At 37.8% G+C, this 25,856-nt stretch overlaps 1 protein-coding gene across 1 annotated transcript in view; it reads left to right on the top strand.

The window, feature by feature from the left end:
- The window catches only part of SLC44A5 (solute carrier family 44 member 5), a 197,018-nt gene that overhangs the window by 116,667 nt on the left and 54,495 nt on the right, over positions 1-25,856 (top strand). The window contains exon 3 of the mRNA XM_083359918.1: positions 23,687-23,760. Within this exon, the coding sequence (XP_083216044.1) occupies positions 23,687-23,760 (74 nt within the window). The remainder of the gene's footprint in view (positions 1-23,686; positions 23,761-25,856) is intronic.

Below are 25,856 nucleotides of genomic sequence, written 5' to 3'. Positions count from 1 at the left end.
AAGCCTGAATTATGCAATGTTTTACACAAACAAGGACTTGAAAGCTAGTTGCTGAATGTGAGAGGGATATAATGAAGAAAAACATGAGTGAGAATAAATCAAATTTTTAATGTGCTTCAATACTGAGGAGGAAGTAAGACAATAATGTGCAATGAACCCTTGAGTACTTAATAAATGTATGGATAAAAGTGACAAGGAATGCTTGCGGTGATGTTGGAGATGTTTCAGTTGGGGACATGAATATATATGTAATTTCATAAACAGATAACTCTATATTGTTTGCTCAGAATTTGAATGATTTGCAGTAAATTTTAGATATATTGTATTGTGTTTGTGTTGTAATTTGTGTTGTAATTCTTTCTGTTTGACCAAACCATCTCAATATATTTTTTTCATTACATACAGTGCATTCAGAAAGTATTCAGACCCCCTTCACTTTTGTCAAATTTGTTATGCTGAAGCCTGATACTACAGTTGTTGAAATTCATTTTTTTCTCTTTAATCTACACTCACTACCCCATAATGACAAAGGATTGGGGGGGTGAGAGTTAGCGTATCCCCTTAAATTGAACCGGAATGATTAGTTTTTCTGTGGAAACAAAATGATACCGTATAGGTTAGCCTTATTTATCAGAATAATCATACCAATGTTAAATGATCATTATTCATGGTACATATCTCATTAGTGATAGTAGCACATCAAAATTCATATAATCCAGCATATAAGAAATATTAGAATACGTTCCTATTATCATTTATTGCCCAACAAGCATGAAATTCTGCAGAGGAGGAATAGCAAAATTAGCTGCTAAGGCAATCCATCTGATTTTATTTTAGCAATAATGATATTTAATATGCTTGGAGAGTTTAAGGGGTTTGATGCTGGAAAGGAAGAGAAGTATTAAAAGCTCTGCACTTTATCTTCCATTTTGACTTGAGTGAAAATTTCTATTAAGTTTAATGGAAGTTGAAGATGTTTGGTAGATGTTTTAGAGACCACATGCTGTGTAGCAGTTTACTAGTGGTGTAGCAAAATTAACATCTGATTTTATCCCCTTGCTTTACACTATGACATCTTAATATAAATATATTGTTACCATGACAATAATTGCAGATACTGCAGATACTTGTATTTTGCAGCTTCTACAACCACAGCATATTCTTCAAGGCAGGTGCTACCTAACGACTGTATCGTCTAAGTTCAGTATAATTTATAATGCTCTAGGAAGAAATGCAATATGGGAAACTAGCATTTATTTTCTGGGGGGAAAAATCTTCCTGCTCTGCAATGAGCACATAATTCAAAACGTGCTCTTTTCTTGTAGTTCTTCTTTATTAAGCAGAAAGCATTTATTGTTAGTGTATATGTTGGACCTGATTTTATTATGTGACAGCATGCACCACCATGCCAGACCTTAGTCAGCATTTTTAACTTTTTATGACAAAGTACTCTGTTTTGTTCAATACATAAGCATGTGTATATTTAGTTGTTTCTGGTTGTCCTTATCCACACTTTCTGTAGAAAAAGCGGTTATTGTCAGCGCAAACAGGGCATCAGATATTTTCTTTTTAGAGCCTTTAGTTTACCTTTAAGAAGTAAGCTCACAAATTATCCTAAGTGTAGAGTTAAAGGTCTGTGTCTAGAGGCACAGGAAAGCAATGTCCTGTATTAGAACAAACTAAACACTGAAAAATACCTTCAAATTCATAGTAGACAACTGTACTTAGTTTGATGGTCCGGTTACAATTTTTTCTGGGTACAAGTGGATGATAAGTGGACTCCTGTTGTCAAGCAATAGCCCTTGCTATTCATCTGGACTTTCATCAGTCATCCAGACTCAGGATCTACTATGCACAGGGCTTTTTTTCCTCATAGAATGCTCAGAACGGCATTCCGGCACCTTTTTTTTTTGCCAAAAAAAAAGCTCCTTCTGAAAGCCTATTGCAAGGCTAGGCAATCTTGGCCCTTTTTTATGACTTGTGGACTTCAACTCCGAGAAATCCTGAGCCAGCCATGCTGAGGGGAAAGGGAGAGGTTTCCAAGCTGAGCCATGCTGGCTCAGGAATTCTGGGAGTTGAAGTCCTTGAGTCATAAAAGAGCCTGCACTAGAGGAGGACATTAAAATTATTTACAGGGTTGCTTCTTTAGGAACTAAACTTTTAGAATCTAAAACAGCTAATTCAAACAAACCAACAGGAAAGAACCTCACATTTTTCATCTGCTTCTGTCTTTTGGAAGGTAAAATTAGATAACAAAATAATCTGTTTCCTATGTTAACATCTCTGCAATGAAATCAATAAAGGTAACAGGAAAGAAATGAGAAACATTTTTCTCAATGTAATGTGTCTAATTTAGCTGATGCTAGAAAAAAATAGTATCTTTTGTACATACTCTTGAAAACTATTTTGAATCTAACCATCTATTACAACTAAACCACTTTAAATTAAACAATTCTTAAGAATGACATATTCTTAATTTGGACTTTATTTTTACTGTTTGGACTGAAAAATAGATTATTTAGAATCTAGTTATGTTGCACTTCAGTCTTTAAATAATTAACCTGGTATATACATAACAATATATGATGTTTTCCACGGTGAGCTTAACATCAATAATAATATTTATTAAAAAGGCTAAAATAATTTCTGGTGGTATTATCTGTACATTAAAATTTTGTTTAGTCACTGTTGTGTATGTAAATAGTTAGCAATAAGCCATAGAAGATATTGCAAACACTGTGCAGCTTTGCAAGGTTTAAAGCGGGAAAAGAAGGTGCAATCATTGGACGCCACAACCAAGGAGCGGGAAAACAGACAGTTTGTATTGGTTACAGTTCAAACGCTTTCTCTATAAAAGGGTTGCAACATTTGACATTTGACAGTTGACTTTGTGTATTCAATAAACTCGTTCAGTGTTAACCACTCTGAGTCCTCGTCAATTCGAACCAAACAACTGGCGACGAAGGTGGGATCGACAGAAGACCAGAGATTAGGAAGAATTGTCGTGAAGGCGGCAAAGTCTGAGCGAGTCACAGTCAACCGAGCGGCCGCGGCAGAATAGGAAAAAAATTCTCCGAATGGCGCAAATCGGGTCATTGAAGGAATTTGACCCTAACTTCCCCGAAGATTGGGAAGAATATATTGGTCAGGTCGAAGGATTCCTGTTAGTGAACGGAATCACCGACGACCGAAAAAAAGCGGCGGCACTTTTGACAATTTGCGGCACACCGGTCTACAGAGTCGCTGTCGGGCTGTGCCAGCCACAACCAGTCTCCAGCGTGCCCTATGCCGACCTCCTTGCAAAACTAAAGGTGCACTTTACTCCCCGAAGGTCCGAACTTTTTTGGCGGCGCATCTTCGAGAAGAGAAATCAGAGACCGGGGGAATCCATACAGAAATTCGTCGCTGCCGTTAGGGAAGCCGCAGTTCGTTGCAAATACGATAATTTAGAAATTAGGATTCGGGACAGAGTTGTGCTAGGCTTACGCGATGAACAATTACAAAACAGAATAATCGCCAAACCTACTGGCGATTTACAGGAAGTGCTCGACGAACTCCTAACGTATGAGTCTACCGGGTATCGCGACCCCCCCCGCAGTAGCATGGCGACAGCACCTGAAATTAACCAAGAGGGCTATGTGGACTGCGGGGAGGTGGATCAGCAGTGGGAGGAAGAGATCGCCGAAGTCTCCAGGCGATTTGGGAAGATGGCACCCAGACAACTTAGAAGCGAAGGGCCCGAACCCGGCCGCCGGCAACAACCCGCAACACCGCAGAGACCACCGACCGGGGCACAACGACCGTGGCGGGACACCGCAACCAGACCGCGCGACAACGACACCCAGAACCGATGCGGCAGCTGTGGCGGCAACCATCCCCGCGCTTCCTGCCGATTCCGCACCGCCAAGTGCAGGGCTTGTGGCAAGACCGGCCACATCCAGGCCATCTGCAGAAACCGCGTCCGGGACTCCCGTCTGAATGAAGTCGATGTGTGGCCAGAGGGTAAGGTAACCCCCAATGCTAGTGGCAAGGAGACCCCTAGATCCCGGGCGAAATTTTCAAACCCAGGGGAGGTGGCCCGAGTCAATCGGAAAAGGCAGGGAAGGGGGCACAATTTTCCGGACGGAAAATTAAAAATCACAGTCCTTCTGCAAGGGGTTCCTTGCAGAATGGAAATCGACTCTGGGGCTTCAGTGTCGATAATTTCCACTGAAACCCTGAAAAAAATTGAACAACTAAGTGGAAAAAGAATTCCACTTAGCCCAACAAATATTCAATTAATGGACTTCCAAAAAAGTCCAATAATCGTAAAGGGAAAGACCAGCCTTAGAGTTAATTTTAAGGGATTTAAGGGGGTCTTAGATGTGGTAGTTACGGAGGGGAATAGGACTAGCTTAATAGGGCTTAATTGGTTTCCTGCCCTGGGAATTTGGATAGGGGGAATAAATTCTGTGATTAAAAATAAGACCCTCGAATCCGTCTGCAAAGAATTTGCAGACGTATTCGATGGATCTCTAGGCAAGTACAAAGGGCCCCCCATTAATTTTAACCTAGACCCCTCAGTAAATCCAATCAGGCTAAAGGCCCGGAGGGTACCTTTTGCCTTAAAAGAAAAAATCGAGGCCGAGCTCGACCGGCTTGTAGGCCTCGGAGTTTTAGAACCCGTTGAGGGCGGTTTATGGGAGACGCCGATCGTCACACCCCTCAAACCCAATGGGGATGTGAGGATCTGCGCCGACTATAAAGCGACCCTCAACATTGGAATGAAAAAGCATGCTTACCCGGTCCCGACGGTGAAGCAGGTCCTCGCCACGATCCAGGACGCCGCCATCTTCGCCAAGCTCGACTTGGCGCATGCGTACTTACAGTTGACTGTTTCCAAAGAGGCTGCAGAGGCGCAAACAATTGTTACCCACAAGGGGGCGTTCCGAGTCCACAGACTGCAATTTGGGATTGCAGCTGCTCCAGGCATCTTCCAAGAAGTGATGGAGAGGACCTTAAAGGGCATACCTGGAGTATGCCCTTACTTTGATGATGTCCTAATAGCTGGAAAAGATGAAGGAATGTTAGTAGAGCGGCTGGAACAGGTACTGGGTAGATTTAGAAAGGCTGGATTAAAATTAAAAAAGGAAAAATGTAGCATAGGGGTTAAATCCACTGATTTTTTGGGGTTCAGGATTGACAAAAGCGGGGTCCACCCTACCCCTGAAAAAATTAAAGCAATAAAAGGGGCTCCTGAACCAAGGAACAAGGCTGAGCTACAGGCCTTCCTAGGCTTGGTAAATTTTTATCACACTTTTGTGCCACATAAGGCTGCCATTGCAGAACCACTGCACAGGCTTTTAGATAAGAAGACCCCTTGGCATTGGCAAGACAAGCACAAAGTGAGTTTCCAGACCTTAAAAGATATCCTTTCCAGTAGCTCAACTGTAACCCACTTTATAGAAAATAGACCAATCTACCTGGCGTGCGATGCTTCGCCTTATGGCGTCGGGGCAGTAATCAGCCATTTAGACACCCAGGGAATGCAAAGACCCATTGCTTACTACTCCCGCACACTAACCAAGGCAGAGCGGAACTATGCTCAAATTGACCGGGAAGCTTTAGCCATAGTGGCAGGAGTTAAAAAGTTCCACGACTACCTGTATGGCAGGAACTTTACAATCCTGACAGACCACAAACCCCTGCTGGGACTGTTTACCACAGATAAACAGACTCCCCAAATTATGTCTCCCAGGATGCTGAGATGGTCCATTTTCCTCTCAGCATATTCATTTTCCCTCCAATACCGACCAGGTAAGGACATGGGTCATGCAGACGCTCTTAGCAGATTGCCCCTTAGCACAACAGAGGAGGACCCTGCCCCAGTGGGACAAGTAATGTCCCTACAAGATATTCCTGATCTGCCCCTAACTGCTAAAGACATAGCGGAGGCAACCAATAAGGACCCCATCTTAAGGAGAGTAATGGCCTGGGTCATGAGCGGTTGGCCCAACGCCAACCCAGACGTAAAATACAGTCCATTTTTCCGAAGGAAGGATGAACTATCAGTTCATATGGGTTGCTTACTTTGGGGAACTCGTGTAGTAATCCCAGGAATCCACAAATCAGCTATTCTATTTGAATTGCATGAAGGACACCCTGGAATAGTAAGGATGAAGGCCTTAGCTAGGAGTCACTTGTGGTGGCCAGGATTGGACCAAGACATTGAGGAATGCGTTGCCAATTGCCATCTGTGCCAACGTTCCAGGCCTGAACAACAACACATCCGCACACATAAATGGGAGTTAGCTAGGAATCCTTGGTCCAGGATTCATATTGACTTCGCTGGACCTTTCCAGGGGTTAACGTTCCTTGTAGTGGTCGACAGCTACTCTAGATGGCTAGAAGTAGTACCGGTCAGTTCAGTAACGGCAGGCAGAACAATACAGGCATTAAGGGGCCTCTTTGCCACTCATGGGTTGCCGGATTTAATAGTGTCTGATAACGGGCCACAATTCACATCTATTGAATTTCAGGATTTCCTCAAGGCCAACTCGATTAAGCATAAGACTTCTGCACCCTTCCACCCCTCCACCAACGGATTGGCTGAAAGGAACGTGAGGACCACGAAGGACGCGCTTAAAAGAATTATTCGAGGTGACTGGCATCAGAGACTAGCTGAGTTCTTGTTGGCCCAACACACAACCCCTTGTTCGGCTACAGGGAAAAGTCCAGCTGAAATGAGGTGGGGAAGAAAAATCTTGACCAAGTTGGACAGACTACACCCCGACCGACTCCAACCAAACATTGAATTTGACATTCCTAACAGAACATTTGAAGTGGGGGACTTGATTTGGGCCAGGAACTACGCCCAAGGGGATAAGTGGATTCCTGGGGTGGTAACTGAAATCTTAGGTCCCTTATCATACATCATTGAGGGGGAAGGGAATAGGGTCTGTAAAAGACACATAGACCAGCTGAGGAAAAGATCTAGTGGGTGTGTGCCAGCTGAGGGGGACCAAAGCTCAGTTAGGGCAAACAGTACAGATAACATTAGGCCTGAAAGTGGTGTAGTGGTGGGGCAAGATGACATATTTCCAGATGCCCATCAACAACAATTCAGTCCAATTGATTGGGAAATACCCCTGCGAAGTAGGCCAGTGACAACTGAATCCCAAACACAACCTAATACACAAGGCAGTACATCTGAAGCCAGTAACCCTGAGCCCAGGTCCAGTAGTAACCAGCATAGTAACCAGCAGCCAAGCAGTCAACCAGGAAAAGGGGCCCCTAGCAGCCAAAGTAACAGATACCCTTCTAGAATACATAGGCCACCAAAATACCTAAAGGACTTTGTAAAGAAATGACACCAACTGGGGGGTAAGGGGTGTTGTGTATGTAAATAGTTAGCAATAAGCCATAGAAGATATTGCAAACACTGTGCAGCTTTGCAAGGTTTAAAGCGGGAAAAGAAGGTGCAATCATTGGACGCCACAACCAAGGAGCGGGAAAACAGACAGTTTGTATTGGTTACAGTTCAAACGCTTTCTCTATAAAAGGGTTGCAACATTTGACATTTGACAGTTGACTTTGTGTATTCAATAAACTCGTTCAGTGTTAACCACTCTGAGTCCTCGTCAATTCGAACCAAACAGTCACAGTCTTTCACTTTTCACATTCTGGAAAAGCAGTGGTCATGTATCCTAGCAAAAGATGTTGCATATGTGCATAAGCGTAGTCAGTAGCATATGCCTTTTAAAAATATCAAACATGCAAAGAAACAAAAATAAGTCCAAAATATCTGTATTACATCCAGAAATGCCAACTTTGCAACCAATATTTCTCATCCATAACTATGGCACCCTAAGGATACCTGCATACATGCAAATGCTTCTCTGGGATCAGTAACACAGCAGGGATTGCTTTTTCCTTCCAGTAACAGATTGCTGGGAAATACGTACCAAACATGGCCTTGAGAATTCCAATGTTTGTTACAAATTTTTCTGGATGTGGTTGGAAAGAGGCCTAGAAATGCCAGCACAAATACATCACACTTGCTGAATGTGCACACGCAACTAATTACAATCTTCAATTATATGTGATGTATGCATATATAGGCTTGAATGAATTGCTCCCAGTTTATAGTTTTGAACTATATGAGATGAGTCAATGCACATTAGATTTCCATGCCCCCTCAAGAACATTGTTTTATGGATATTAAGCAGTTTCAGACGATAGAGGCATTTTTGCTGAAATGGATATTCTAAATTTGCATTTGTTAGAACTTGCCCTGAGCACTCTGTTAATTTTTTTTAAGTTGTTTCAATGGCATGTCATCTTTTATATCAGAGATTATTCAGTATCAAATCAGATCCAGCATCTATAATAATATTTAATGAGGAAATGTTTAAAATTAATACAATTATTTCCTTTGATTTTTTATCAACTATAGGCAGAATAAATGAACTACTAAATAACTATGAACCTCATCATGTCCCATCAAACATGCTTTGTGCTACTTTTGTCAGAGTTAAATAGATGCAGAACAATTGTAATCATAGCAGTTTGATTATATTGAGTTATATTGTCTTGCATCATTTATTCTATATTTAAGTGTTTTTTAAAATCTTAATGTAAATGCAATTATGTTCATAAACTGCTTTCAGAAGCAGAGGCTAAGCAAATTAATAAATTGTTGTGTACATGGTAAGTAACACTATTAAAACAAGCTGCCCCAATAAGACTTATTCAAAATCATTAAACTCTTTTTATTACAAAGATATTATTGAGAATATATTATTATAAAGTTTTTTTGTTATCTAACAGGAAAAAAGAAGAATGAATTTGCTATCAATTGATTATTCATCTTTACTTTGATCTATAGCAAAATGGCAAGGAAAGAAAAATGATAATACTAAAGTTCAAAGCAAATCTTAAAAGACACATTGTTTACTTTATTAGCTATTACCGTTACGGATGATGTTTTGAAAATAGATGGAAAAATCTGAACATTTAGCAAAGATTTTAATTAATATGATAGCACTATAAACAAGTGTTATGTTGATGTAGCTATTTCTTTTACAGGCTTCTTACATATCCAGGAAATCCTAATGGTAAAATGGACATGGATATTTTCTTTGACCATTACATTTTAAAATGTCCATAATAATTATCCTACTCAGTTATTTAAATTTATTGTCTATATCTATTGCAAAATATGCCAGAACTGACCCATGGAAATAGGTTTAGGATTTATAATAATAATAATAATAATAATAATAATAATAATAATAATAATAATAATAATAATAATAATAATAATAATAATAATAATAATAGGAGGGACCTTGGAGGTCATCTAGTCCAACCCCCTGCTAAGGCAGGAAACCCTATACCATTTCGGACAAATGGCTGGCCAGTCTCTTCTTAAAAACTTCCAGTGTGGAGCATTCACCACTTCTGGAGGCAGGTTGTTCCACTGGTTAATTGTTCTAACTGTCAGGAAGTTTCTCCTTAGTTCTAGCTTGCTTTTCTCCTTGACTAGTTTCCATCTGTTGCTTCTTGTCCTGCTTTCAAGTGCTTTGGAGAGTAGCGTTTTGTTTTTAATCTCTCAGTGAAATCTCTTTAAAGGATGAAACTTGATGTTTTAACCCTCTGAAAAGCTGCAGACTCTCAAATCTTTGCCATGGTTCTACAGAGCAGGTTTTTAGTGTACAAGAATAACTGAGGTTGGCAGAAAGCAGGGGAAAGATGTTACCTCCATCTTAATTTTTAGGACAAAAGTCTATTCTAATAGTGACATGAGCTTACTGGAGTAAATCCTTAGCCGTTTTGAATATTCGCCTTTTTATTATCTTGTTTCTATATCTGTTCTTTGAATTTTTCTTGTAGAGGCAGTACTTCTGTGTGGCCAGAGATAAAACAGGGATCAGGATCATGTGATTCTGTTTGCATTACTGCAATAGTTTATATTATAGCAATAATATTTTTTTAAAGTCAGAGATCAACTGTCAACCATACTCAGATAAAAATAATAAAAAAGGAACAAGATGAAATTATTTGATCACTATAATAGACAAAGTAAGTTATCCCTATCTAGACAGCATATGTATCTTCCAAATTAATGGTGATGGAACTAGACTAATAACCCTTACATCCATAGCAATTGACCAGATCTTAGCAAGCCTTCTATTGATTTCTTAGACATATCACTTCATAGAAAGAATGCGTTTTGGCCACCTGTATGAACACAAGCATAAAGCTAGAGAGAAGACCTAATCAAATGGACAAACACATGAGGGATACATTACGCCTCTCTTCTAAAACCATAAGTAGCAACTCACTGAGTCTAACCAAGAAGAAACCTATCCTTCTATCTATCCTACCAAGTCAGATATGGATAGGCAAGCTATTAGTTTTGCCCCCCTAAATATTGCCCTCTGATACGGTGGAAAATAGATAACTTTTAGAGAACAGAACAAGATTATATGCAAATAGATAAGGTGTGTGTTTAGAATATTAGATTTTGTTATGAAAAGGAAAAAAGGAAGAAGTTGAGATAAGGGAAACTTTGGTTACCTAAAGCTTGGAAATTATAAATACCAAATGTTAATTTGAATATTGATGGGACATTAAAGCTTGAGAAAAAAGTAATAACAGGACATTGATTGTATATAAGGATTGAATGTAGACACAATTAAGGTATGTATAAGCTAAAAAGTATTGATAAATGTAACAAAAATGGTTTTACTTTGTTGATAATAATAATAACTATACTAGCCTAATATGAGATAGTAGATATTAAGGGGAAAAAGAGAGGAAATATCTGATGTTGTAACTGGAGATTTGTACTAAAGATTTATGTATATTATTGAATTACTGATTAACCCAGTCACAACATTGGTTTTTAAATGTTTAATTGTAAAATTAGAAAACTAATAAATATTATATAAAAAAATATTGCCCTCTGATGCGAGCTAGGAAGCGCGACTTTTTTATAGCAGCTCCTGTCCTATGTGGAAAATTGGAAGTTCAGAGATTTCTACCTTACTAGTCTTTAGTAAAGTTTTGAAGAACTGGCTTTCCCCCAAGTGCTAGGATACGTTTAGGTGACTGTGCATCAGAAGCTTGACATAGTGCTAGATTTTTGTTGTTTTTAATGTTTTCAATATATTTAGTTTTATAGTTTTAATATAGCTATTATGCTGTTTAAACGTTTGATTGGAAGCCATCCAAAGTTGGTCATAAGATGGACAGCTATCTAAATCTAAATAAATCCTGTGCAGGGTGAAGATGTTCGGATGGCTGGGATAAAAGTTTTCTGAAAAAGCTCCTTTTCAATAATGGTTTAGGAAAAATTTTCTGCCAGTTTTGGAGATAACTCAAAATTTATTTTTTGACAAGGCTTGAGTTACAGAGTTGATATCAAAATTGAAATAGAGGAGTGCTAGACTATCTCCTTGCTTAACTCTTTTTCATGGGTATTGAAGCAGAAAGATTTCTGAAGATGAAACATATGTCCTGCATGAAAGCTTTTTCCCTCAGAATCATAATTATGTAAACTGACAAGCTATAGTAGAGACCGACCATTTCACCCATAGTTTCTGTCAAGAAATAAAAAACACCACCTTTAAATCAATAAAGGCACAGACTACTTTTCTGCCAAATGATGCAGGACAATACAATGGTCAAACATTGACCGTTCTGCCTTAAATTTTGCTTCTTCCTCTGTATACACTTTTATCTTGACAACCAATCAGTTCATTTCCCATGCTGATACCCGGCAGCATATAATTTGCTGATAGTACTTAGGAAAACTAATAGACCCAACAATTTGACAGATCAGCCATTTCTTTCTGTTGTAACTGACAGTGGTAACAGAATGAACCCATTCCTTGGGCATTTACAACCACAGTTGATCCTAAAATCTCCATTGCTAAGCAAGACAGTTGTTAACAATCATTTGTTTAGTGACTGTTCAAAGTTACAACGGCATTGAAAAAAAGTGACTGGCTGTTTTGCACATTTTCACTGAGAGTCCGGAACTATCATAAATATGAATCAGTTGACCAGCGTCTGAATTTTGATCACAAAACCATGGGAATGCTGCAATGGTCATAAGTGTGAAAAACAGTCTGAAGTCACTGTTTTCAGTGCCATGGTAGCTTCGGTCACTAAATGAATTGTAGTAAGTTGAAGACTTATTGAAGCATTGACCAGGTTTTCTCCATGTAGCATTTTTTAAATCGGTGAAGATTGTCCAGGTGCAGTCATGAGAATGAGAATCCTGTGGCCTTTCAGATGTTGAACAACAGAACAAGCCATCTATCATCGTTGACCATATTATTGAACTGCAACAAAAGAAACCCATTTATATTAGCCAGAGTCACCCATCATAAGCTTGTTATTGTACTTTTTCATCATTATTTTCTATTTGCAAACATCAAGAATCTTAAAACAAGCTTGTACTGTAAGGTGATATCAATATTTTTAAAATTATAATTGGTTGGCAAAAGAGAACACTTTTAGATTAATCCATCACAGGATATTATTTTTTTAGTCAGAAAAAAGCCAAATGACTCAGTAATTTTCTTCTTTTTCCCACCTGGAATGTTGAAGCAATTCAGGAAGGTGATTTTTCTGGAGATTGTAGCAAGGCTTCTGCTTTTCTTAATTATATTTCTTGATCTGTTGGGCTGTAATAAGACCTCTCATTTCACAAGTTAAGAAACAATCATTTTCTTCCCTGCTTTCATACTTAAGCTTTGTAAAATAAGCTCAGCCTTACTTATTGGCCTTTGTGTTTCCAATAGATAACACAAATGGGAAGAGCATGCACATGGGAAAACAGATTAAGCTACTGCTTTCCAAGGAGTTTAGATAACTCTTGGTATGACTCTATAAAAATATTGAATATTTAACATGCCATTTTAATGTTTTAATAGCTTACTAATAACTTATGGGAAAGAAAGCATAATATGTTAAAGTGGAAATATTGGTTAGGAATGAGTTGTTTTCACAGCTACTGCTGCTATTATTTTGATTACAATGTTGGACAAAGAAGTCTTTTCCTTTATGATTTACAAAGATCAGAAAACTTGGATTACCAACTCTTCAGTTGTCACTTCTTATTCTCTGCTGGAGATTGTGATTCCATGTCCAACACAAATATTTTCTATATCTGCAGCAAATTGAAAAATATACAAAATACTTTTGCACTGCAGTTTGACTGTCTCAGAAACCTCATATTTCCATTGTATCATGATTTGGTTAATGAGAAAACCTATTTAACTCTTGGTCCTTCTGTGCATCTCTCTCTCTCTCTCTCTCTCTCTCTCTGTGTGTGTGTGTGTGTTTGTGTGTGTGTGTGTTTGTGTGTGTGTGTGTGTGTGTGTGTGTGTGTGAATCTATGTAATTCAGCAGTGAACCTAAGTAATTCAGACAAACCTCAACTTCTGACAACAATTGAGCCCAAATTTTCTATTGCTAAGCAAGACAGTTAAGTGATTTTTATCCCATTTTATGACCTTTCTTTTATGACCCACAGTTGTTAAGTGAATCACTGCAGTTAAGTTAGTAACATGGTTGTTAAATGAATTTGGTTTCCCCATTGACTTTGCTTGCCAGAAGTTTGCAAAAAGGTGATCTCATGACCCTGGGACATTTCAGCCATCATAAATATGTACCACTTGTCAAGAGACCAAATTTTGATCATGTGACACAGGGATGCTGCAATGGTTGTATGAAAAATGGTCATTAGTCACTTTTTTCTGTCCCATTGTAACTTTGAACAGTCACTAAACAAATGATTGTAAGTTGAGGACTGTCTGTCTCTCTGTATATGTCAGTGTCAGTGTCCTTTTGTTTATAAGGGCTTTGAGTGTGGGTGTGTCGATTGAGGATCTATATAACTCAACCAACCTCCCCATCACAACACCCATCACAAGACTCACTGATAACTTTCACACATGACCCATCACAAGACCCATCATGGACCCTCACTTGACACACCCATACCTGAAGCCCTTATAAATAGAAGAGCACTGACACTGAATCCCCTAAACCAGACATGTCAAACTCACGACATCATGTGAAGTCACGTGATGTATCGGAGCTTTTTCCCCATGGCGGCAATGGGGTAGGCGTGATTTCTTCATGACGCATCTGGCCCGTGGGTGGCAGTTTGACACCCCTGCCCTAAACTTATATATATTAAACGCTTAAATAGAAAGGTTGCTTTCTATTTCAAAAAGGTGGGTCTTTTCCATCTGTGTTACTAGCAGCTCCCATTTCACTCAGCAAAAGTAAAAACAAAGTTTGGAAATTTGAAAGCTAAAGTTATAGCCAACCTCATAGTAAGAGTCATCTAATAGTGAGTCAAGCCATTAGCAAATATAATTCTAATGTTATCTATCTGTACTGGTAATCCTTCTTTAGTGACTGTTTGCAGTTAGGGCAGTGATGAAAAAAAAATAATAACTTTGCAGCTAATCCTCATATTTATGATCTTCTCAAGCCTAAAGCAAAGAAAAGCTGAAGTAAGGTCATAGGCACAGCTGCAGATTTACTTACTGACCATCTAATTTAATGGTTCAGTTGCTGTTTCCAATTATGGGTATTAAACAAGGATTACCTGCATTAAGGTCCTGGTTTTTCAGGATTTTAGAAAGGCAGTTTTCTTAACCTGAACAGGATATATACAGATTACAATAGAGACCTTCAGCATGCAATTCACATGTTCTTCCAGTATTTATTTAACTTGCAATTAATCATCATCAATTGTAACAATGCAGTTAGCTTGCATCAATTACAAAAACAGCTCTAGGTGGCTTACATATTAGTGTTATAATGAACACAGTAACAAAATTAAACAATCCATCTTATCGTGCATAGAGTGAAGAACAGAAGACAATAGCAATAATAAAACATACATTCAAACCAAACAAAGAATTGAATCACAAACTACCCTGCCCCAAGATTTGATGGAAGAACTGGGTCTTTAAAGATTCACAAAAAGCACAACAGAGTTGGGATCATAAAAATTCCTGGGAGAATGTTGTTTCTTGGTTATGGCAGTCCCTCCTCTTGTAGTGTTCCTAATACTGCTTGCTCTGCATTGCCTTCTTCAAATCAGCAGTTAAGGAAGAAATAATCTTTGTTGAATATTGTGCTTTTATACCTTGCAATTTTAAACAAACCCAATACACTGTCTGAAGCAGATTAAAATAAAAATAGTGCAATTCAGTTATTCTGCAGGCATCAAGTGAGTAGTGTGATGTAATTTAGGAGCAGCTGCTCAATGCATTTAATCTTTATTTATATTAATTGATGGATTTGGTAGTTTTAGTGACTGGGATCAAGAGTGGGAAATCCTAAGGATAAACTTTTCCAGCTAAATAAAAAAGGGAAAAATAAAGCGAAAGTAATCCTTAATGAGTATAAGAGAGGTTGGAGACATTTAATCAGTGGTGAGATTTAGCCAGTTCGCACCAGTTCGGCGGAACCGGTAGCTAATTTTTTTGTTGCCTAGGCCCAGAATGGACTTCCAGAAGCAGATCCACACAGAGAACCGGTTGTTCACATATCTGAATCCCACCACTGGTTTAAGTAATAGCATTCATTATCACTTGCAGTTTTTCCAGACTGGATTGTGACCCCAGCATGTGAACTCATAAGAAACACAGACTTTTCTACCCTAACAATGTCAGGGTTCCTCATTCATCCTGCATTTGATTGCTAGTTTAATAAAATATGCAATCAAATCTTGGATTGTTAAATGTGCCTAATTTTTCACATCAGACCAGTAGTGGAGAGGGTATGGAAATGGAAGTATTATAACAATAGTACTGTATGTGATTCTCTGGTGACCCTAATTCATAAAAAATCAATTCAAGACATTCTAACGGAAGGCTTTGTACTTCTTTCCATCTCTCCACACTGACATATTCCGTAATTGCAGTGAACATTTTTCATTGCCTTTGATTTCACAATTTCCCTAAAAGCCTCCCCTTTGTCCTTTCTTTTAATTGTTTCTTGTCTTTCATATTTCTCACAAGGCTGCCTCACTTTACCTCGGTGGTCAAACGGCTTTGTACGCATCTCTCCAAGGACATTTCTGTTTGGAAGGGTTTTTTTTATTTTTTAAAGCTTCAACTTGAAAGACACATCCCAAGATTCTTAGCGTGCTTTACAAGTAGTTATTGTGTTTGCAGTTTGTGAAATCATCTTTTATTCTCTTGTATAATGTTAATGTATCTTGGGTGTTGATAGTGAGAATGTCAATAGTAAGCGTAGGATGAAAATTTAAAAGATCACATCTGTAAAATAAAAATAGATCTTATATAAATATGTTTACTTTTTCATTCCTTTTCCTAATTAATTCTGCTGCAGTGCAGTGGAATGGGATCATATATGATTGCTCACAATGCTGAAATACGCATTTTTCCCATTTTGTTGTTGCAACCCACTGCTTATTCACAGTGCACTAACCATTATAAATCTTTTGGATCCTTTATTGTACATTATCTACATCACACTTGTATCTCTTAAGTCCATCCTGTCAGGTTATTTAGCATCCAGTCATTTACATCTGCAACCAGTGTAATGACAACCTATTATTCATAATCAGGTTGGATATCGGGAACCCATATTTCTTCCAGTTTGGCCCTTGCAGTTCAGAAAAAGTAGGTCAAAGGAGGCTGAAGTTTAAGCTGAGCGAGATGATGATATTGTTTGATTTTAAGACTATTATTGTTCAGATATTAACTCTGAACAGGGACACCTTACCTTTGAGGCTCATCCCAGCTACTGCAGAATGAACAGATCTAGGGTATGGTCAAGGGGACTTTTGTCCAACTTTGGGGCAACAGTTGCAAGTTGGATTGTGAAAATCTGACAATGGAAATTTTGAGTTTTGGTGGCACAATGATTAGAATATAGTATTGCATCCTAACTTTGCCAACTGCCAGCAGTTTGATTCTCACCGGCTCAAGGTTAACTAAGCCTTCCATCTTTCCAATGTCAGTGAAGTGAGGACACAGCTTTTTAGGGGCCATATGCTGACTCTGTAAACAGCTTAGAGAGGGCTGTAAAAGCACTGTGATGCAGTATATAAGTCTAAGTGTCATGGTTCCGAGAGATGAACCTCTTCAAAAGAACTTTGAGGCACTGTTTTCCTTAAAGAATCTTTTATTCGAGAAATAAAGTATCGGCACTACATAGTTGAAGCCAAAAACTGAATTCCCCTCTCCTGGCACAAAGCAGCAAAGCACAATTGCCTCCTCCAATTAACAGTCATAAATCACATTCCTCAATTAACTTGAAGTGGGCTTTCTCTCCAGCCCGCCTAATCTCTATCAAATCTGGACCTTGGGTTCCCACAGCTGAGTTATTATTGTTATGACTAGCTGGACTCTCATCCACATTCCCCCTCCCAGCATCAACTGACTCTAAAAGCAATACAGAAAAAAGGGCTATATTTCCATCTGTTGTCAAAGGAAGAACATCTGATGTTAGCAGTGTTGACACTAAGTGCTCTTGCTAGTGCTATTTATCCTTATTACCATGTAAATAAGATTCTCTAGATAGGGCTGTCTCTGTCTCTGTCTACAACTGTAAGCTGTATCAGCACACCTGTTGGTAGCTAAGGACCTCCACTGCCAGGTAACACCAGTACTATGAGCCCTAGATTGGTTTCCAGTGGGCTTCAGAGTACAATTAAAATTACTGCATTTAACCAATAAAGTCCTTGGCTTAGCTAATATGGCTTGGCTCCAAAAAAATCTCCAACACTATCTCCTCCAACTGAAATTGAGTACGGTATGTTTGTCATGGGAGTTGTGCCAGTTGGGTGGGGTGCCATAGGGTGGGGTGAGTGAAGGTGTCGCTGAATATACAGTAAGAATTTTTCAGTGACAGTAAATCTTATAAAACAAACTCCTTCCTGAATTTAAACTAACATGAAGGCATTCCAAAAATTGATTAAGATAAAGTTATTTCAGAGAATGCATAAAGATTCATCAGATGGACAACATATCTAATTAGTTAGTAACCAGTTATTGAGTTTTTGTATGTATGTATGTATGTATGGATGTATGGATGGATAGATAGATACAGTAGATAGATAGATAGATAGATAGATAGATAGATAGATAGATAGATAGATAGATAGATGATAGATAGATAGATAGATAGATAGATAGATAGATAGATAGATAGATAATCACATTAAGTACTGGGAAAGCTTGGTGGTTATGGGAGTATACAAAAATAAGTGGAGTAAGTAAATAAATGAATATGAATTCTTTTATTGTTTTAATTGTTTTGTTTTTTTCCTTCTTTCCTTCCTTCCCCACTAATTCAGTGCCCTAAATATTGCATCATTTTGTCTATAAATCCATCTTCTTAAATATGCTTCTGTATGATTTTAGTATAAACCAAGCCTTCTTTCTTACCAATTGTCTTGCAACAGTGTTGAATTGGGTGGCTATGGGAATTGAATACATAAATAAAATAAATAATATGGTTGTTGTTTGTTTCCTTGAAGCTCTAAAAAATAAGCACATCCATGCGTTTAAACTAAATTATGATTCCTGACAAGCTTGTAGATAGATTCTTCGTTTAAACCTAGCAGAAAACATATTTCTTTAAACTACCAAAATGCATTTAATATATGCTATCATGCCATAACTACATATGCCTTACTAGATTAGGATTCATAATGCAAACACCTTTCAGCAGAACTAGAAGGTCAAGGAATTATTCAGCTATTAAAATATAGAATATACAATTACCAACATGGTATGATCTAACATTTTGCTGATTTAGAATTTATTACAATTCAGTTCAATGCTCCATGGGGAATTTAATCTTCATTTACCACGCATTTACAGAATTCAGTCTTTCCATATTAATCTTACTGCATGAGTTTAATATTTAAAACTACTAGTAACTAAAAAACTGTGTTCTTGAACACAGTCTCTTCCATCTGCAGATGATTGTCATGGTACTGATTGTATATACAGTAAATACTGATTGAATATAATTGGATAAAATTTGCGTTATATTCAGCATAAATGATTTAAATGATAAAGTTGAATTTGAACAGAAATTAAGCATATTAATGAAGCAAAATCTGACTCTCTTGAGCAACTTCTTAAATTTCATCATTCAGAAGAAAACAAAATGAGGCACAAACCTTTAAACTTACTTGATTTTTTCCAATTTATTATTAGACTGTTCTTATCCAGTATAACTGCACAGTAGATTTGTTAAGAAAAGAGTGCCTTGGAAGCATATAACAGAAGAGTTACCACAAGAAAAGGGCATTCTTGTATAGTGTATAAGTTGCTCTTGGATAGCGCGTAGTGTATGGCATTGTAGTGTTGTATAGTATAATAGATCGGAATGTTGAATAGTGGGAAACTATTTCTGCAAATAGGAATGTACTTAAGGCATAGCTATGCGGCTGCAGTGCCTCCAAATTGAAAGTAAAACCACATTTCACTGCTCAAATAATAAAGGCTGAGATTAATCAAGATGAAAAGAAGCCTGATTGTAACCATTAGAAAAACTTACCTATTGGGGTGCAGCTCTTTTAATAGTTGCTTTATAATTAGTAAATGAACCCCCTGACACATTTTCACATGAAGTGTGAATGATTTCTTGTCTGAATAAAGTTAGTCTGAAGAAATGATTTCTTGTCTGAAGAAAGTAAGATGCTTTTCCAGAAACAAGAACTTTTAATTTAAATTTATTAGCCCAGGGGTCTCCAAATTCCCAGATTGTGGCCCACTAGTGGACCATAAGTTAGTTGCAACCAGGCTGAGGAAGTGTCAGGCAAGCAAGTGTGTGTGCACATCCCCACATGAGTGAGCGGCAGGCAAGCGTGTGCACACACTTGATTTGTGTGAGCAAATGGGGGGGGTGTTCCTCTTTTTCTGGCCTCAGAAAGATGGAAGATTGAGTTGACCTTGAGCTGGTCAGGATCGAACTCCTGGCAGTAGGCAGAATTAGCCTGCAATACCGCATTCTAACCTCTGTAGCAGCAAGGCTCCTAAATCAAATTGTCTTTATTTTTTTAATAATTATGGTTGTGCCAGTTTTTTTATATTATTGAGATACTTCTTACATTCTAACATTTTACCCAAAAGTGTATACTTATATAATTGGATATAGAAATTAAAAATACAGGGAGTGCAGAATTATTAGGCAAGTTGTATTTTTGAGGATTAATTTTATTATTGAACAACAACCATGTTCTCAATGAACCCAAAAAACTCATTAATATCAAAGCTGAATATTTTTGGAAGTAGTTTTTAGTTTGTTTTTAGTTATAGCTATTTTAGGGGGATATCTGTGTGTGCAGGTGACTATTACTGTGCATAATTATTAGGCAACTTAACAAAAAACAAATATATACCCATTTCAATTATTTATTTTTACCAGTGAAACCAATATAACATCTCAACATTCACAAATATACATTTCTGACATTCAAAAACATAACAAAAACAAATCAGTGACCAATATAGCCACCTTTCTTTGCAAGGACACTCAAAAGCCTGCCATCCATGGATTCTGTCAGTGTTTTGATCTGTTCACCATCAACATTGCGTGCAGCAGCAACCACAGCCTCCCAGACACTGTTCAGAGAGGTGTACTGTTTTCCCTCCTTGTAAATCTCACATTTGATGATGGACCACAGGTTCTCAATGGGGTTCAGATCAGGTGAACAAGGAGGCCATGTCATTAGATTTCCTTCTTTTATACCCTTTCTTGCCAGCCACGCTGTGGAGTACTTGGACGCGTGTGATGGAGCATTGTCCTGCATGAAAATCATGTTTTTCTTGAAGGATGCAGACTTCTTCCTGTACCACTGCTTGAAGAAGGTGTCTTCCAGAAACTGGCAGTAGGACTGGGAGTTGAGCTTGACTCCATCCTCAACCCGAAAAGGCCCCACAAGCTCATCTTTGATGATACTAGCCCAAACCAGTACTCCACCTCTACCTTGCTGGCGTCTGAGTCGGACTGGAGCTCTCTGCCCTTTACCAATCCAGCCACGGGCCCATCCATCTGGCCCATCAAGACTCACTCTCATTTCATCAGTCCATAAAACCTTAGAAAAATCAGTCTTGAGATATTTCTTGGCCCAGTCTTGACGTTTCAGCTTGTGTGTCTTGTTCAGTGGTGGTTGTCTTTCAGCCTTTCTTACCTTGGCCATGTCTCTGAGTATTGCACACCTTGTGCTTTTGTGCACTCCAGTGATGTTGCAGCTCTGAAATATGGCCAAACTGGTGGCAAGTGGCATCTTGGCAGCTGCACGCTTGACTTTTCTCAGTTCATGGGCAGTTATTTTGCGCCTTGGTTTCTCCACACGCTTCTTGCGACCCTGTTGACTATTTTGAATGAAACGCTTGATTGTTCGATGATCACGCTTCAGAAGCTTTGCAATTTTAAGAGTGCTGCATCCCTCTGCAAGATATCTCACTATTTTTGATTTTTCTGAGCCTGTCAAGTCCTTCTTTTGACCCATTTTGCCAAAGGAAAGGAAGTTGCCTAATAATTATGCACACCTGATACAGGGTGTTGATGTCATTAGACCACACCCCTTCTCATTACAGAGATGCACATCACCTAATATGCTTAATTGGTAGTAGGCTTTCAAGCCTATACAGCTTGGAGTAAGACAACATGCATAAAGAGGATGATGTGGTTAAAATACTCATTTGCCTAATAATTCTGCACTCCCTGTACTGGTAATAGATTTAGCCTCAATATATAATTACCCTTAACCCAAATTCCTGATATAAAGTTTTGTTGTTTCAGCTGGTAAGCCAATAACTTTCTAGCTTTCTCTCCCAATTGCCAGTAATTCTGAATAATACATTTCAGATATTCAGCTTGTTCTGAATAATTCTGAATTCCCAAATATAGTTTTTGTTGCTAAAAATACAGGTAGTCCTCTACTTCATTTAGTGACCAAAGTTACAGCAGCACTGAAAAAATGACTTATGACCATTTTTACACTAACAATCGTTGTAAGCATTCCCATGGCCATATGATCAAAATTCAAACACTTGGCAACTGACTCATATTTATGACTGTTGCAGTGTCCCGGGATCATCTGATTACCTTTTGCATCCTTCTGACAAGCAAAGTCAATGGGGAAGCCAGAGTCACTTAAGAACCATGTTACTAAACTGCAGTGATTCACTTAACAACTATGGCAAGAAATGTCATAAAATGGGACAAAACTTACTTAATAAATGTCTCACTTAGCAATATAAAATTTGGGTTCAATCATGGTCATAAGTCAAGGACTACCTGTACTTTGTTCAATAAATCTGTGAGGTTTCTAGTTTAGTTAATATTATGGTACCGTTCACCCTTTCTATTTCTATTCTGTCATCTTTGTACTCTTGTCAGTTTTCTTGGCTTATTTGTTTGTTTCCCCAGTAACTCTGATCATGCAACATTTCCCTTCCTCCCAATGTGGATTTACCTTAAATATGCTTTTAGCATGATTAGTGAACTATGTAAACATGCTATTCTGCCACAGTCTTATTGAGAGATCATATTTCCTCTGAAGGTAATAGTAAATAATCTATTGTATCGTATGTCATTACCTCATACAATCTTTCTTACTCAGTCGTTCATATCCTGACATGAGAAAGGATTGATTGAAAATAATATTTTTGAAGGTGCTCTGAAAGGCTATGAAAATGCTTCCTGTGAAGTTCGATCTTCAGTAATACTTTCATGGACAAAAATTGTTTTTATAGTCGTGATTAACATAATGCATATGGATATGCAAAATCTGGTCAACAAGAATTTAAATATACAAGATTTGGTGATAGGTAGCAAGTTAAATAAATATTAACTTGGCCTAGTTGAGTTAACATTCTGGCTGGAATAAAATTATAACTTTCTATCATTATAACTTATTTGTTTATTTATCAAATGTATATGATCACCTAACTCACATACATTGATTCAGTATATCAAACTTAATATATCTAATATCCAAAGACAGCAGGATATATGCATAACCATTTCCAGATGCACAGATAATCCTAGTTATAGTCCTCACAGTACATAAGAAGCTATTTCCCAGGACTGGGAATCTAGTGCTGAGAGATTCAAAGAAATTTGATTCAAAATCCCTGTATAGCACTGAATATTCTACCCATTTTTTTAATCTAGTTGAAACATCTCCTCCTTTGTTATTAACAAATAATAGGTCCCATACACTAATTTATTTGTTTGTTTATTTGTTTGTTTATTTGTTTATAGTTTTTTAAAAATAACTCAATGAGGCGAACATCCAACATACCATATTGAGTCATTTATTATTATTATCTCCTATTTTCTCCACAACAATCACCTTGTGCGATGAGTTGGTCTGAGAGAGAGTGACTGGCCCAAAGTCAGTGGATTTCTGCAAACAAATCATTAATGGAAGCAACCAAGCATATTGAAGTTTCACAATTTGACAATAAATATGTCATTGATATCTTGGACAGTTATTTCTGGAATGAAAACCATTGGCTGAAAGCAAACAGGTGGCTTTGAAATGAAACTTGGAAGAAGAGTAACAAATAGCGAATGGGTGCTGAGCTGATGCAAGTTGTGTCTTTATTGTGTAAAAAGAGATACTTGCTTTGGGCCACAAATGTATTGTAATTTTGATATATTCTTTCTTCAGGCATTGCACAGATGTATTGTGCTGTGGGATCTTCGTTGTTGTCATCCTGGGTTACATTGCCTTAGGAATTGTGGGTAAGTAATATTCATTGATATAGTTTATTAGAAAGTAGTTCTTCACATGCTACTTGAATGAATGTCGTTTTTCATTAAATAGACATGCCAGTTAAAGAGAGCTATTTTCATTTAAAATATTTATTGGAAAGAAACTATGGAATGCCATTTGAAGTTACAACAGCTCTGAAAAAAGTGACTTATGACCAGTTTCCACACTTGTGACCGTTGCAGCATCCCCATGGTCATGTGATCAAAATTCAGATGCTTAATAGGTGACTCATATTTATGTTGCAGTGTCCCAGGGATATGTGATCAGCTTTTGTGACCTATACATTATATAGGCATTACCAATAAGAAAATGGAACAGGTACTCCTTTTCTGCTAAAATAAATTATATTATCACAGTATTCTTCAATAACATTGTAGATCCATATTCTTGCAGTAATCGTGCAAGTAAAATGGCTGGACATTTAATCCAATTATATTGATGCTGTTTATTAATATCAATACTTCTGTTTGCTCCTCATGCATCTTCCCTGAACAACTTCAGTTTGAATTCCAGAAGCTCCAAATAACCAAAACTAAGCCCATAAGAACTTTTAAAGAGTATTGGGCAATTAAGAATTGGAATATCTAGCATGCATGGAAGACAATTTTGGCATCTCTGAGTTACATTTGCCTAGATCTATATTACAACTAATTAAACAAAAAATGTTATTTTGCATCTACTTTTAAGCAAAGACCCATGTTCAGCTAACTGTTGTAATAATCAGAATGCAATACAGGTAGTCCTCGACTTACAAAAGTTCATTTAGTGAGCAGTACAACAGCACTGAAAAAAGTGACTTACGACCATTTTTCATACTTATGACCGTTGCAGCATCCCCCTGGTCATGTGATCAAAATTGAGACACCTGGCAATCGACTCATATTTATAAAACGGTTGCAGTGTCCCAAGGTCATTATTTCCTTTCATTTGTTGATCAACCTGCTAGAAAAAAAGTTCTACTTACTCTTGTTATAGAATGTTAAGTAGCATCTTTTAAAGCCGTATTAGTTCCTCAAATTTCAGGCTACGATTTAGGGCTAATAAGTAGCTAACAACTGGAAACAGGCCTCTGTTTTGACAAAAGTAGTAAAGGTCTCATTAAATCTCAAGTCCTGAAGTACAGTACTCTTTATTATTGCTTATAAAAAATATTTCACTCAGAGTCACAGCAGATGGAAGAAACTTAGATTTCAAAGGTGCGCTAGGCCTCACCACACTGTGGCTTCACATGCCTTGGTGCAGAAAATGTAAACAGTGGGGTGATTCAGTTGAAAGCAGCAGCAAATCCTAGCAGAGAGATTAAACTGCCAATTGTATCTTCCCTGAAGCAAAAGCAATTTTATGGGCAGAGAAGACTTTCATTCTGTTAGAATCATGCCTCACTACTTTTGTATTTCACTGTAGATCACCTCTTTATGAAATAGGTTTTTTATTTTTTTATTTTTTTTTTTAAAAAAAACCCTTTTGTTACCGGTATGCCCTCATGACAAATGAAGTGATCAAAAGATGATGGGGCAAGGAGGGGGGAGAAGTAGCAGAAAAACAGTTGGAAGCTTGCAATTGTGCTGCATCCTTAGATGTTTCTACAGCTTTGCACTTTCTGCTCCTACAAAAAAATCTCCCTTAATCCTCTGCCTGGGATCTCATGGCAGTTTTCTATGAGAGGTGTCTCCAAATAATAAGACTATGGGAAATACCTTGAAAATGGATGGAGATAATGACTGAATGCTTGGCTTGTTTTGCTTTTTTCTTCACAGCTTGGGTCACTGTTGAAAAAGTGTACGTGTAATGCACATCGTGCCTGCCTTTAACTGAAAGGACAGAATATCAAATATCCAATAAAGTTTCTGAATGCTAAAAAATGATGAAAGCAGCTCAAAATGAGATCTGTTTCTGTATGTTTGTGTGTTATCTTTCACACACAGAGACACCTAGAGATTTTTTTTTTCTCCTTGTGTCTCATTCTGCATCTGAAATGTTTTCCCCTTATAAACTGGTAGCAGCATTCACATCTGTCTCCCTTTCTTAAATTACAATTTCCTTTTCTTGTTTCCCATTTGTCCAT

Source organism: Vipera ursinii (genome assembly GCF_947247035.1).
Source record: "Vipera ursinii genome assembly, chromosome: 3".
NCBI classification, from domain to species: Eukaryota; Metazoa; Chordata; class Lepidosauria; order Squamata; family Viperidae; genus Vipera; species Vipera ursinii.
This window is presented reverse-complemented; position numbering and strand designations above follow the sequence as displayed.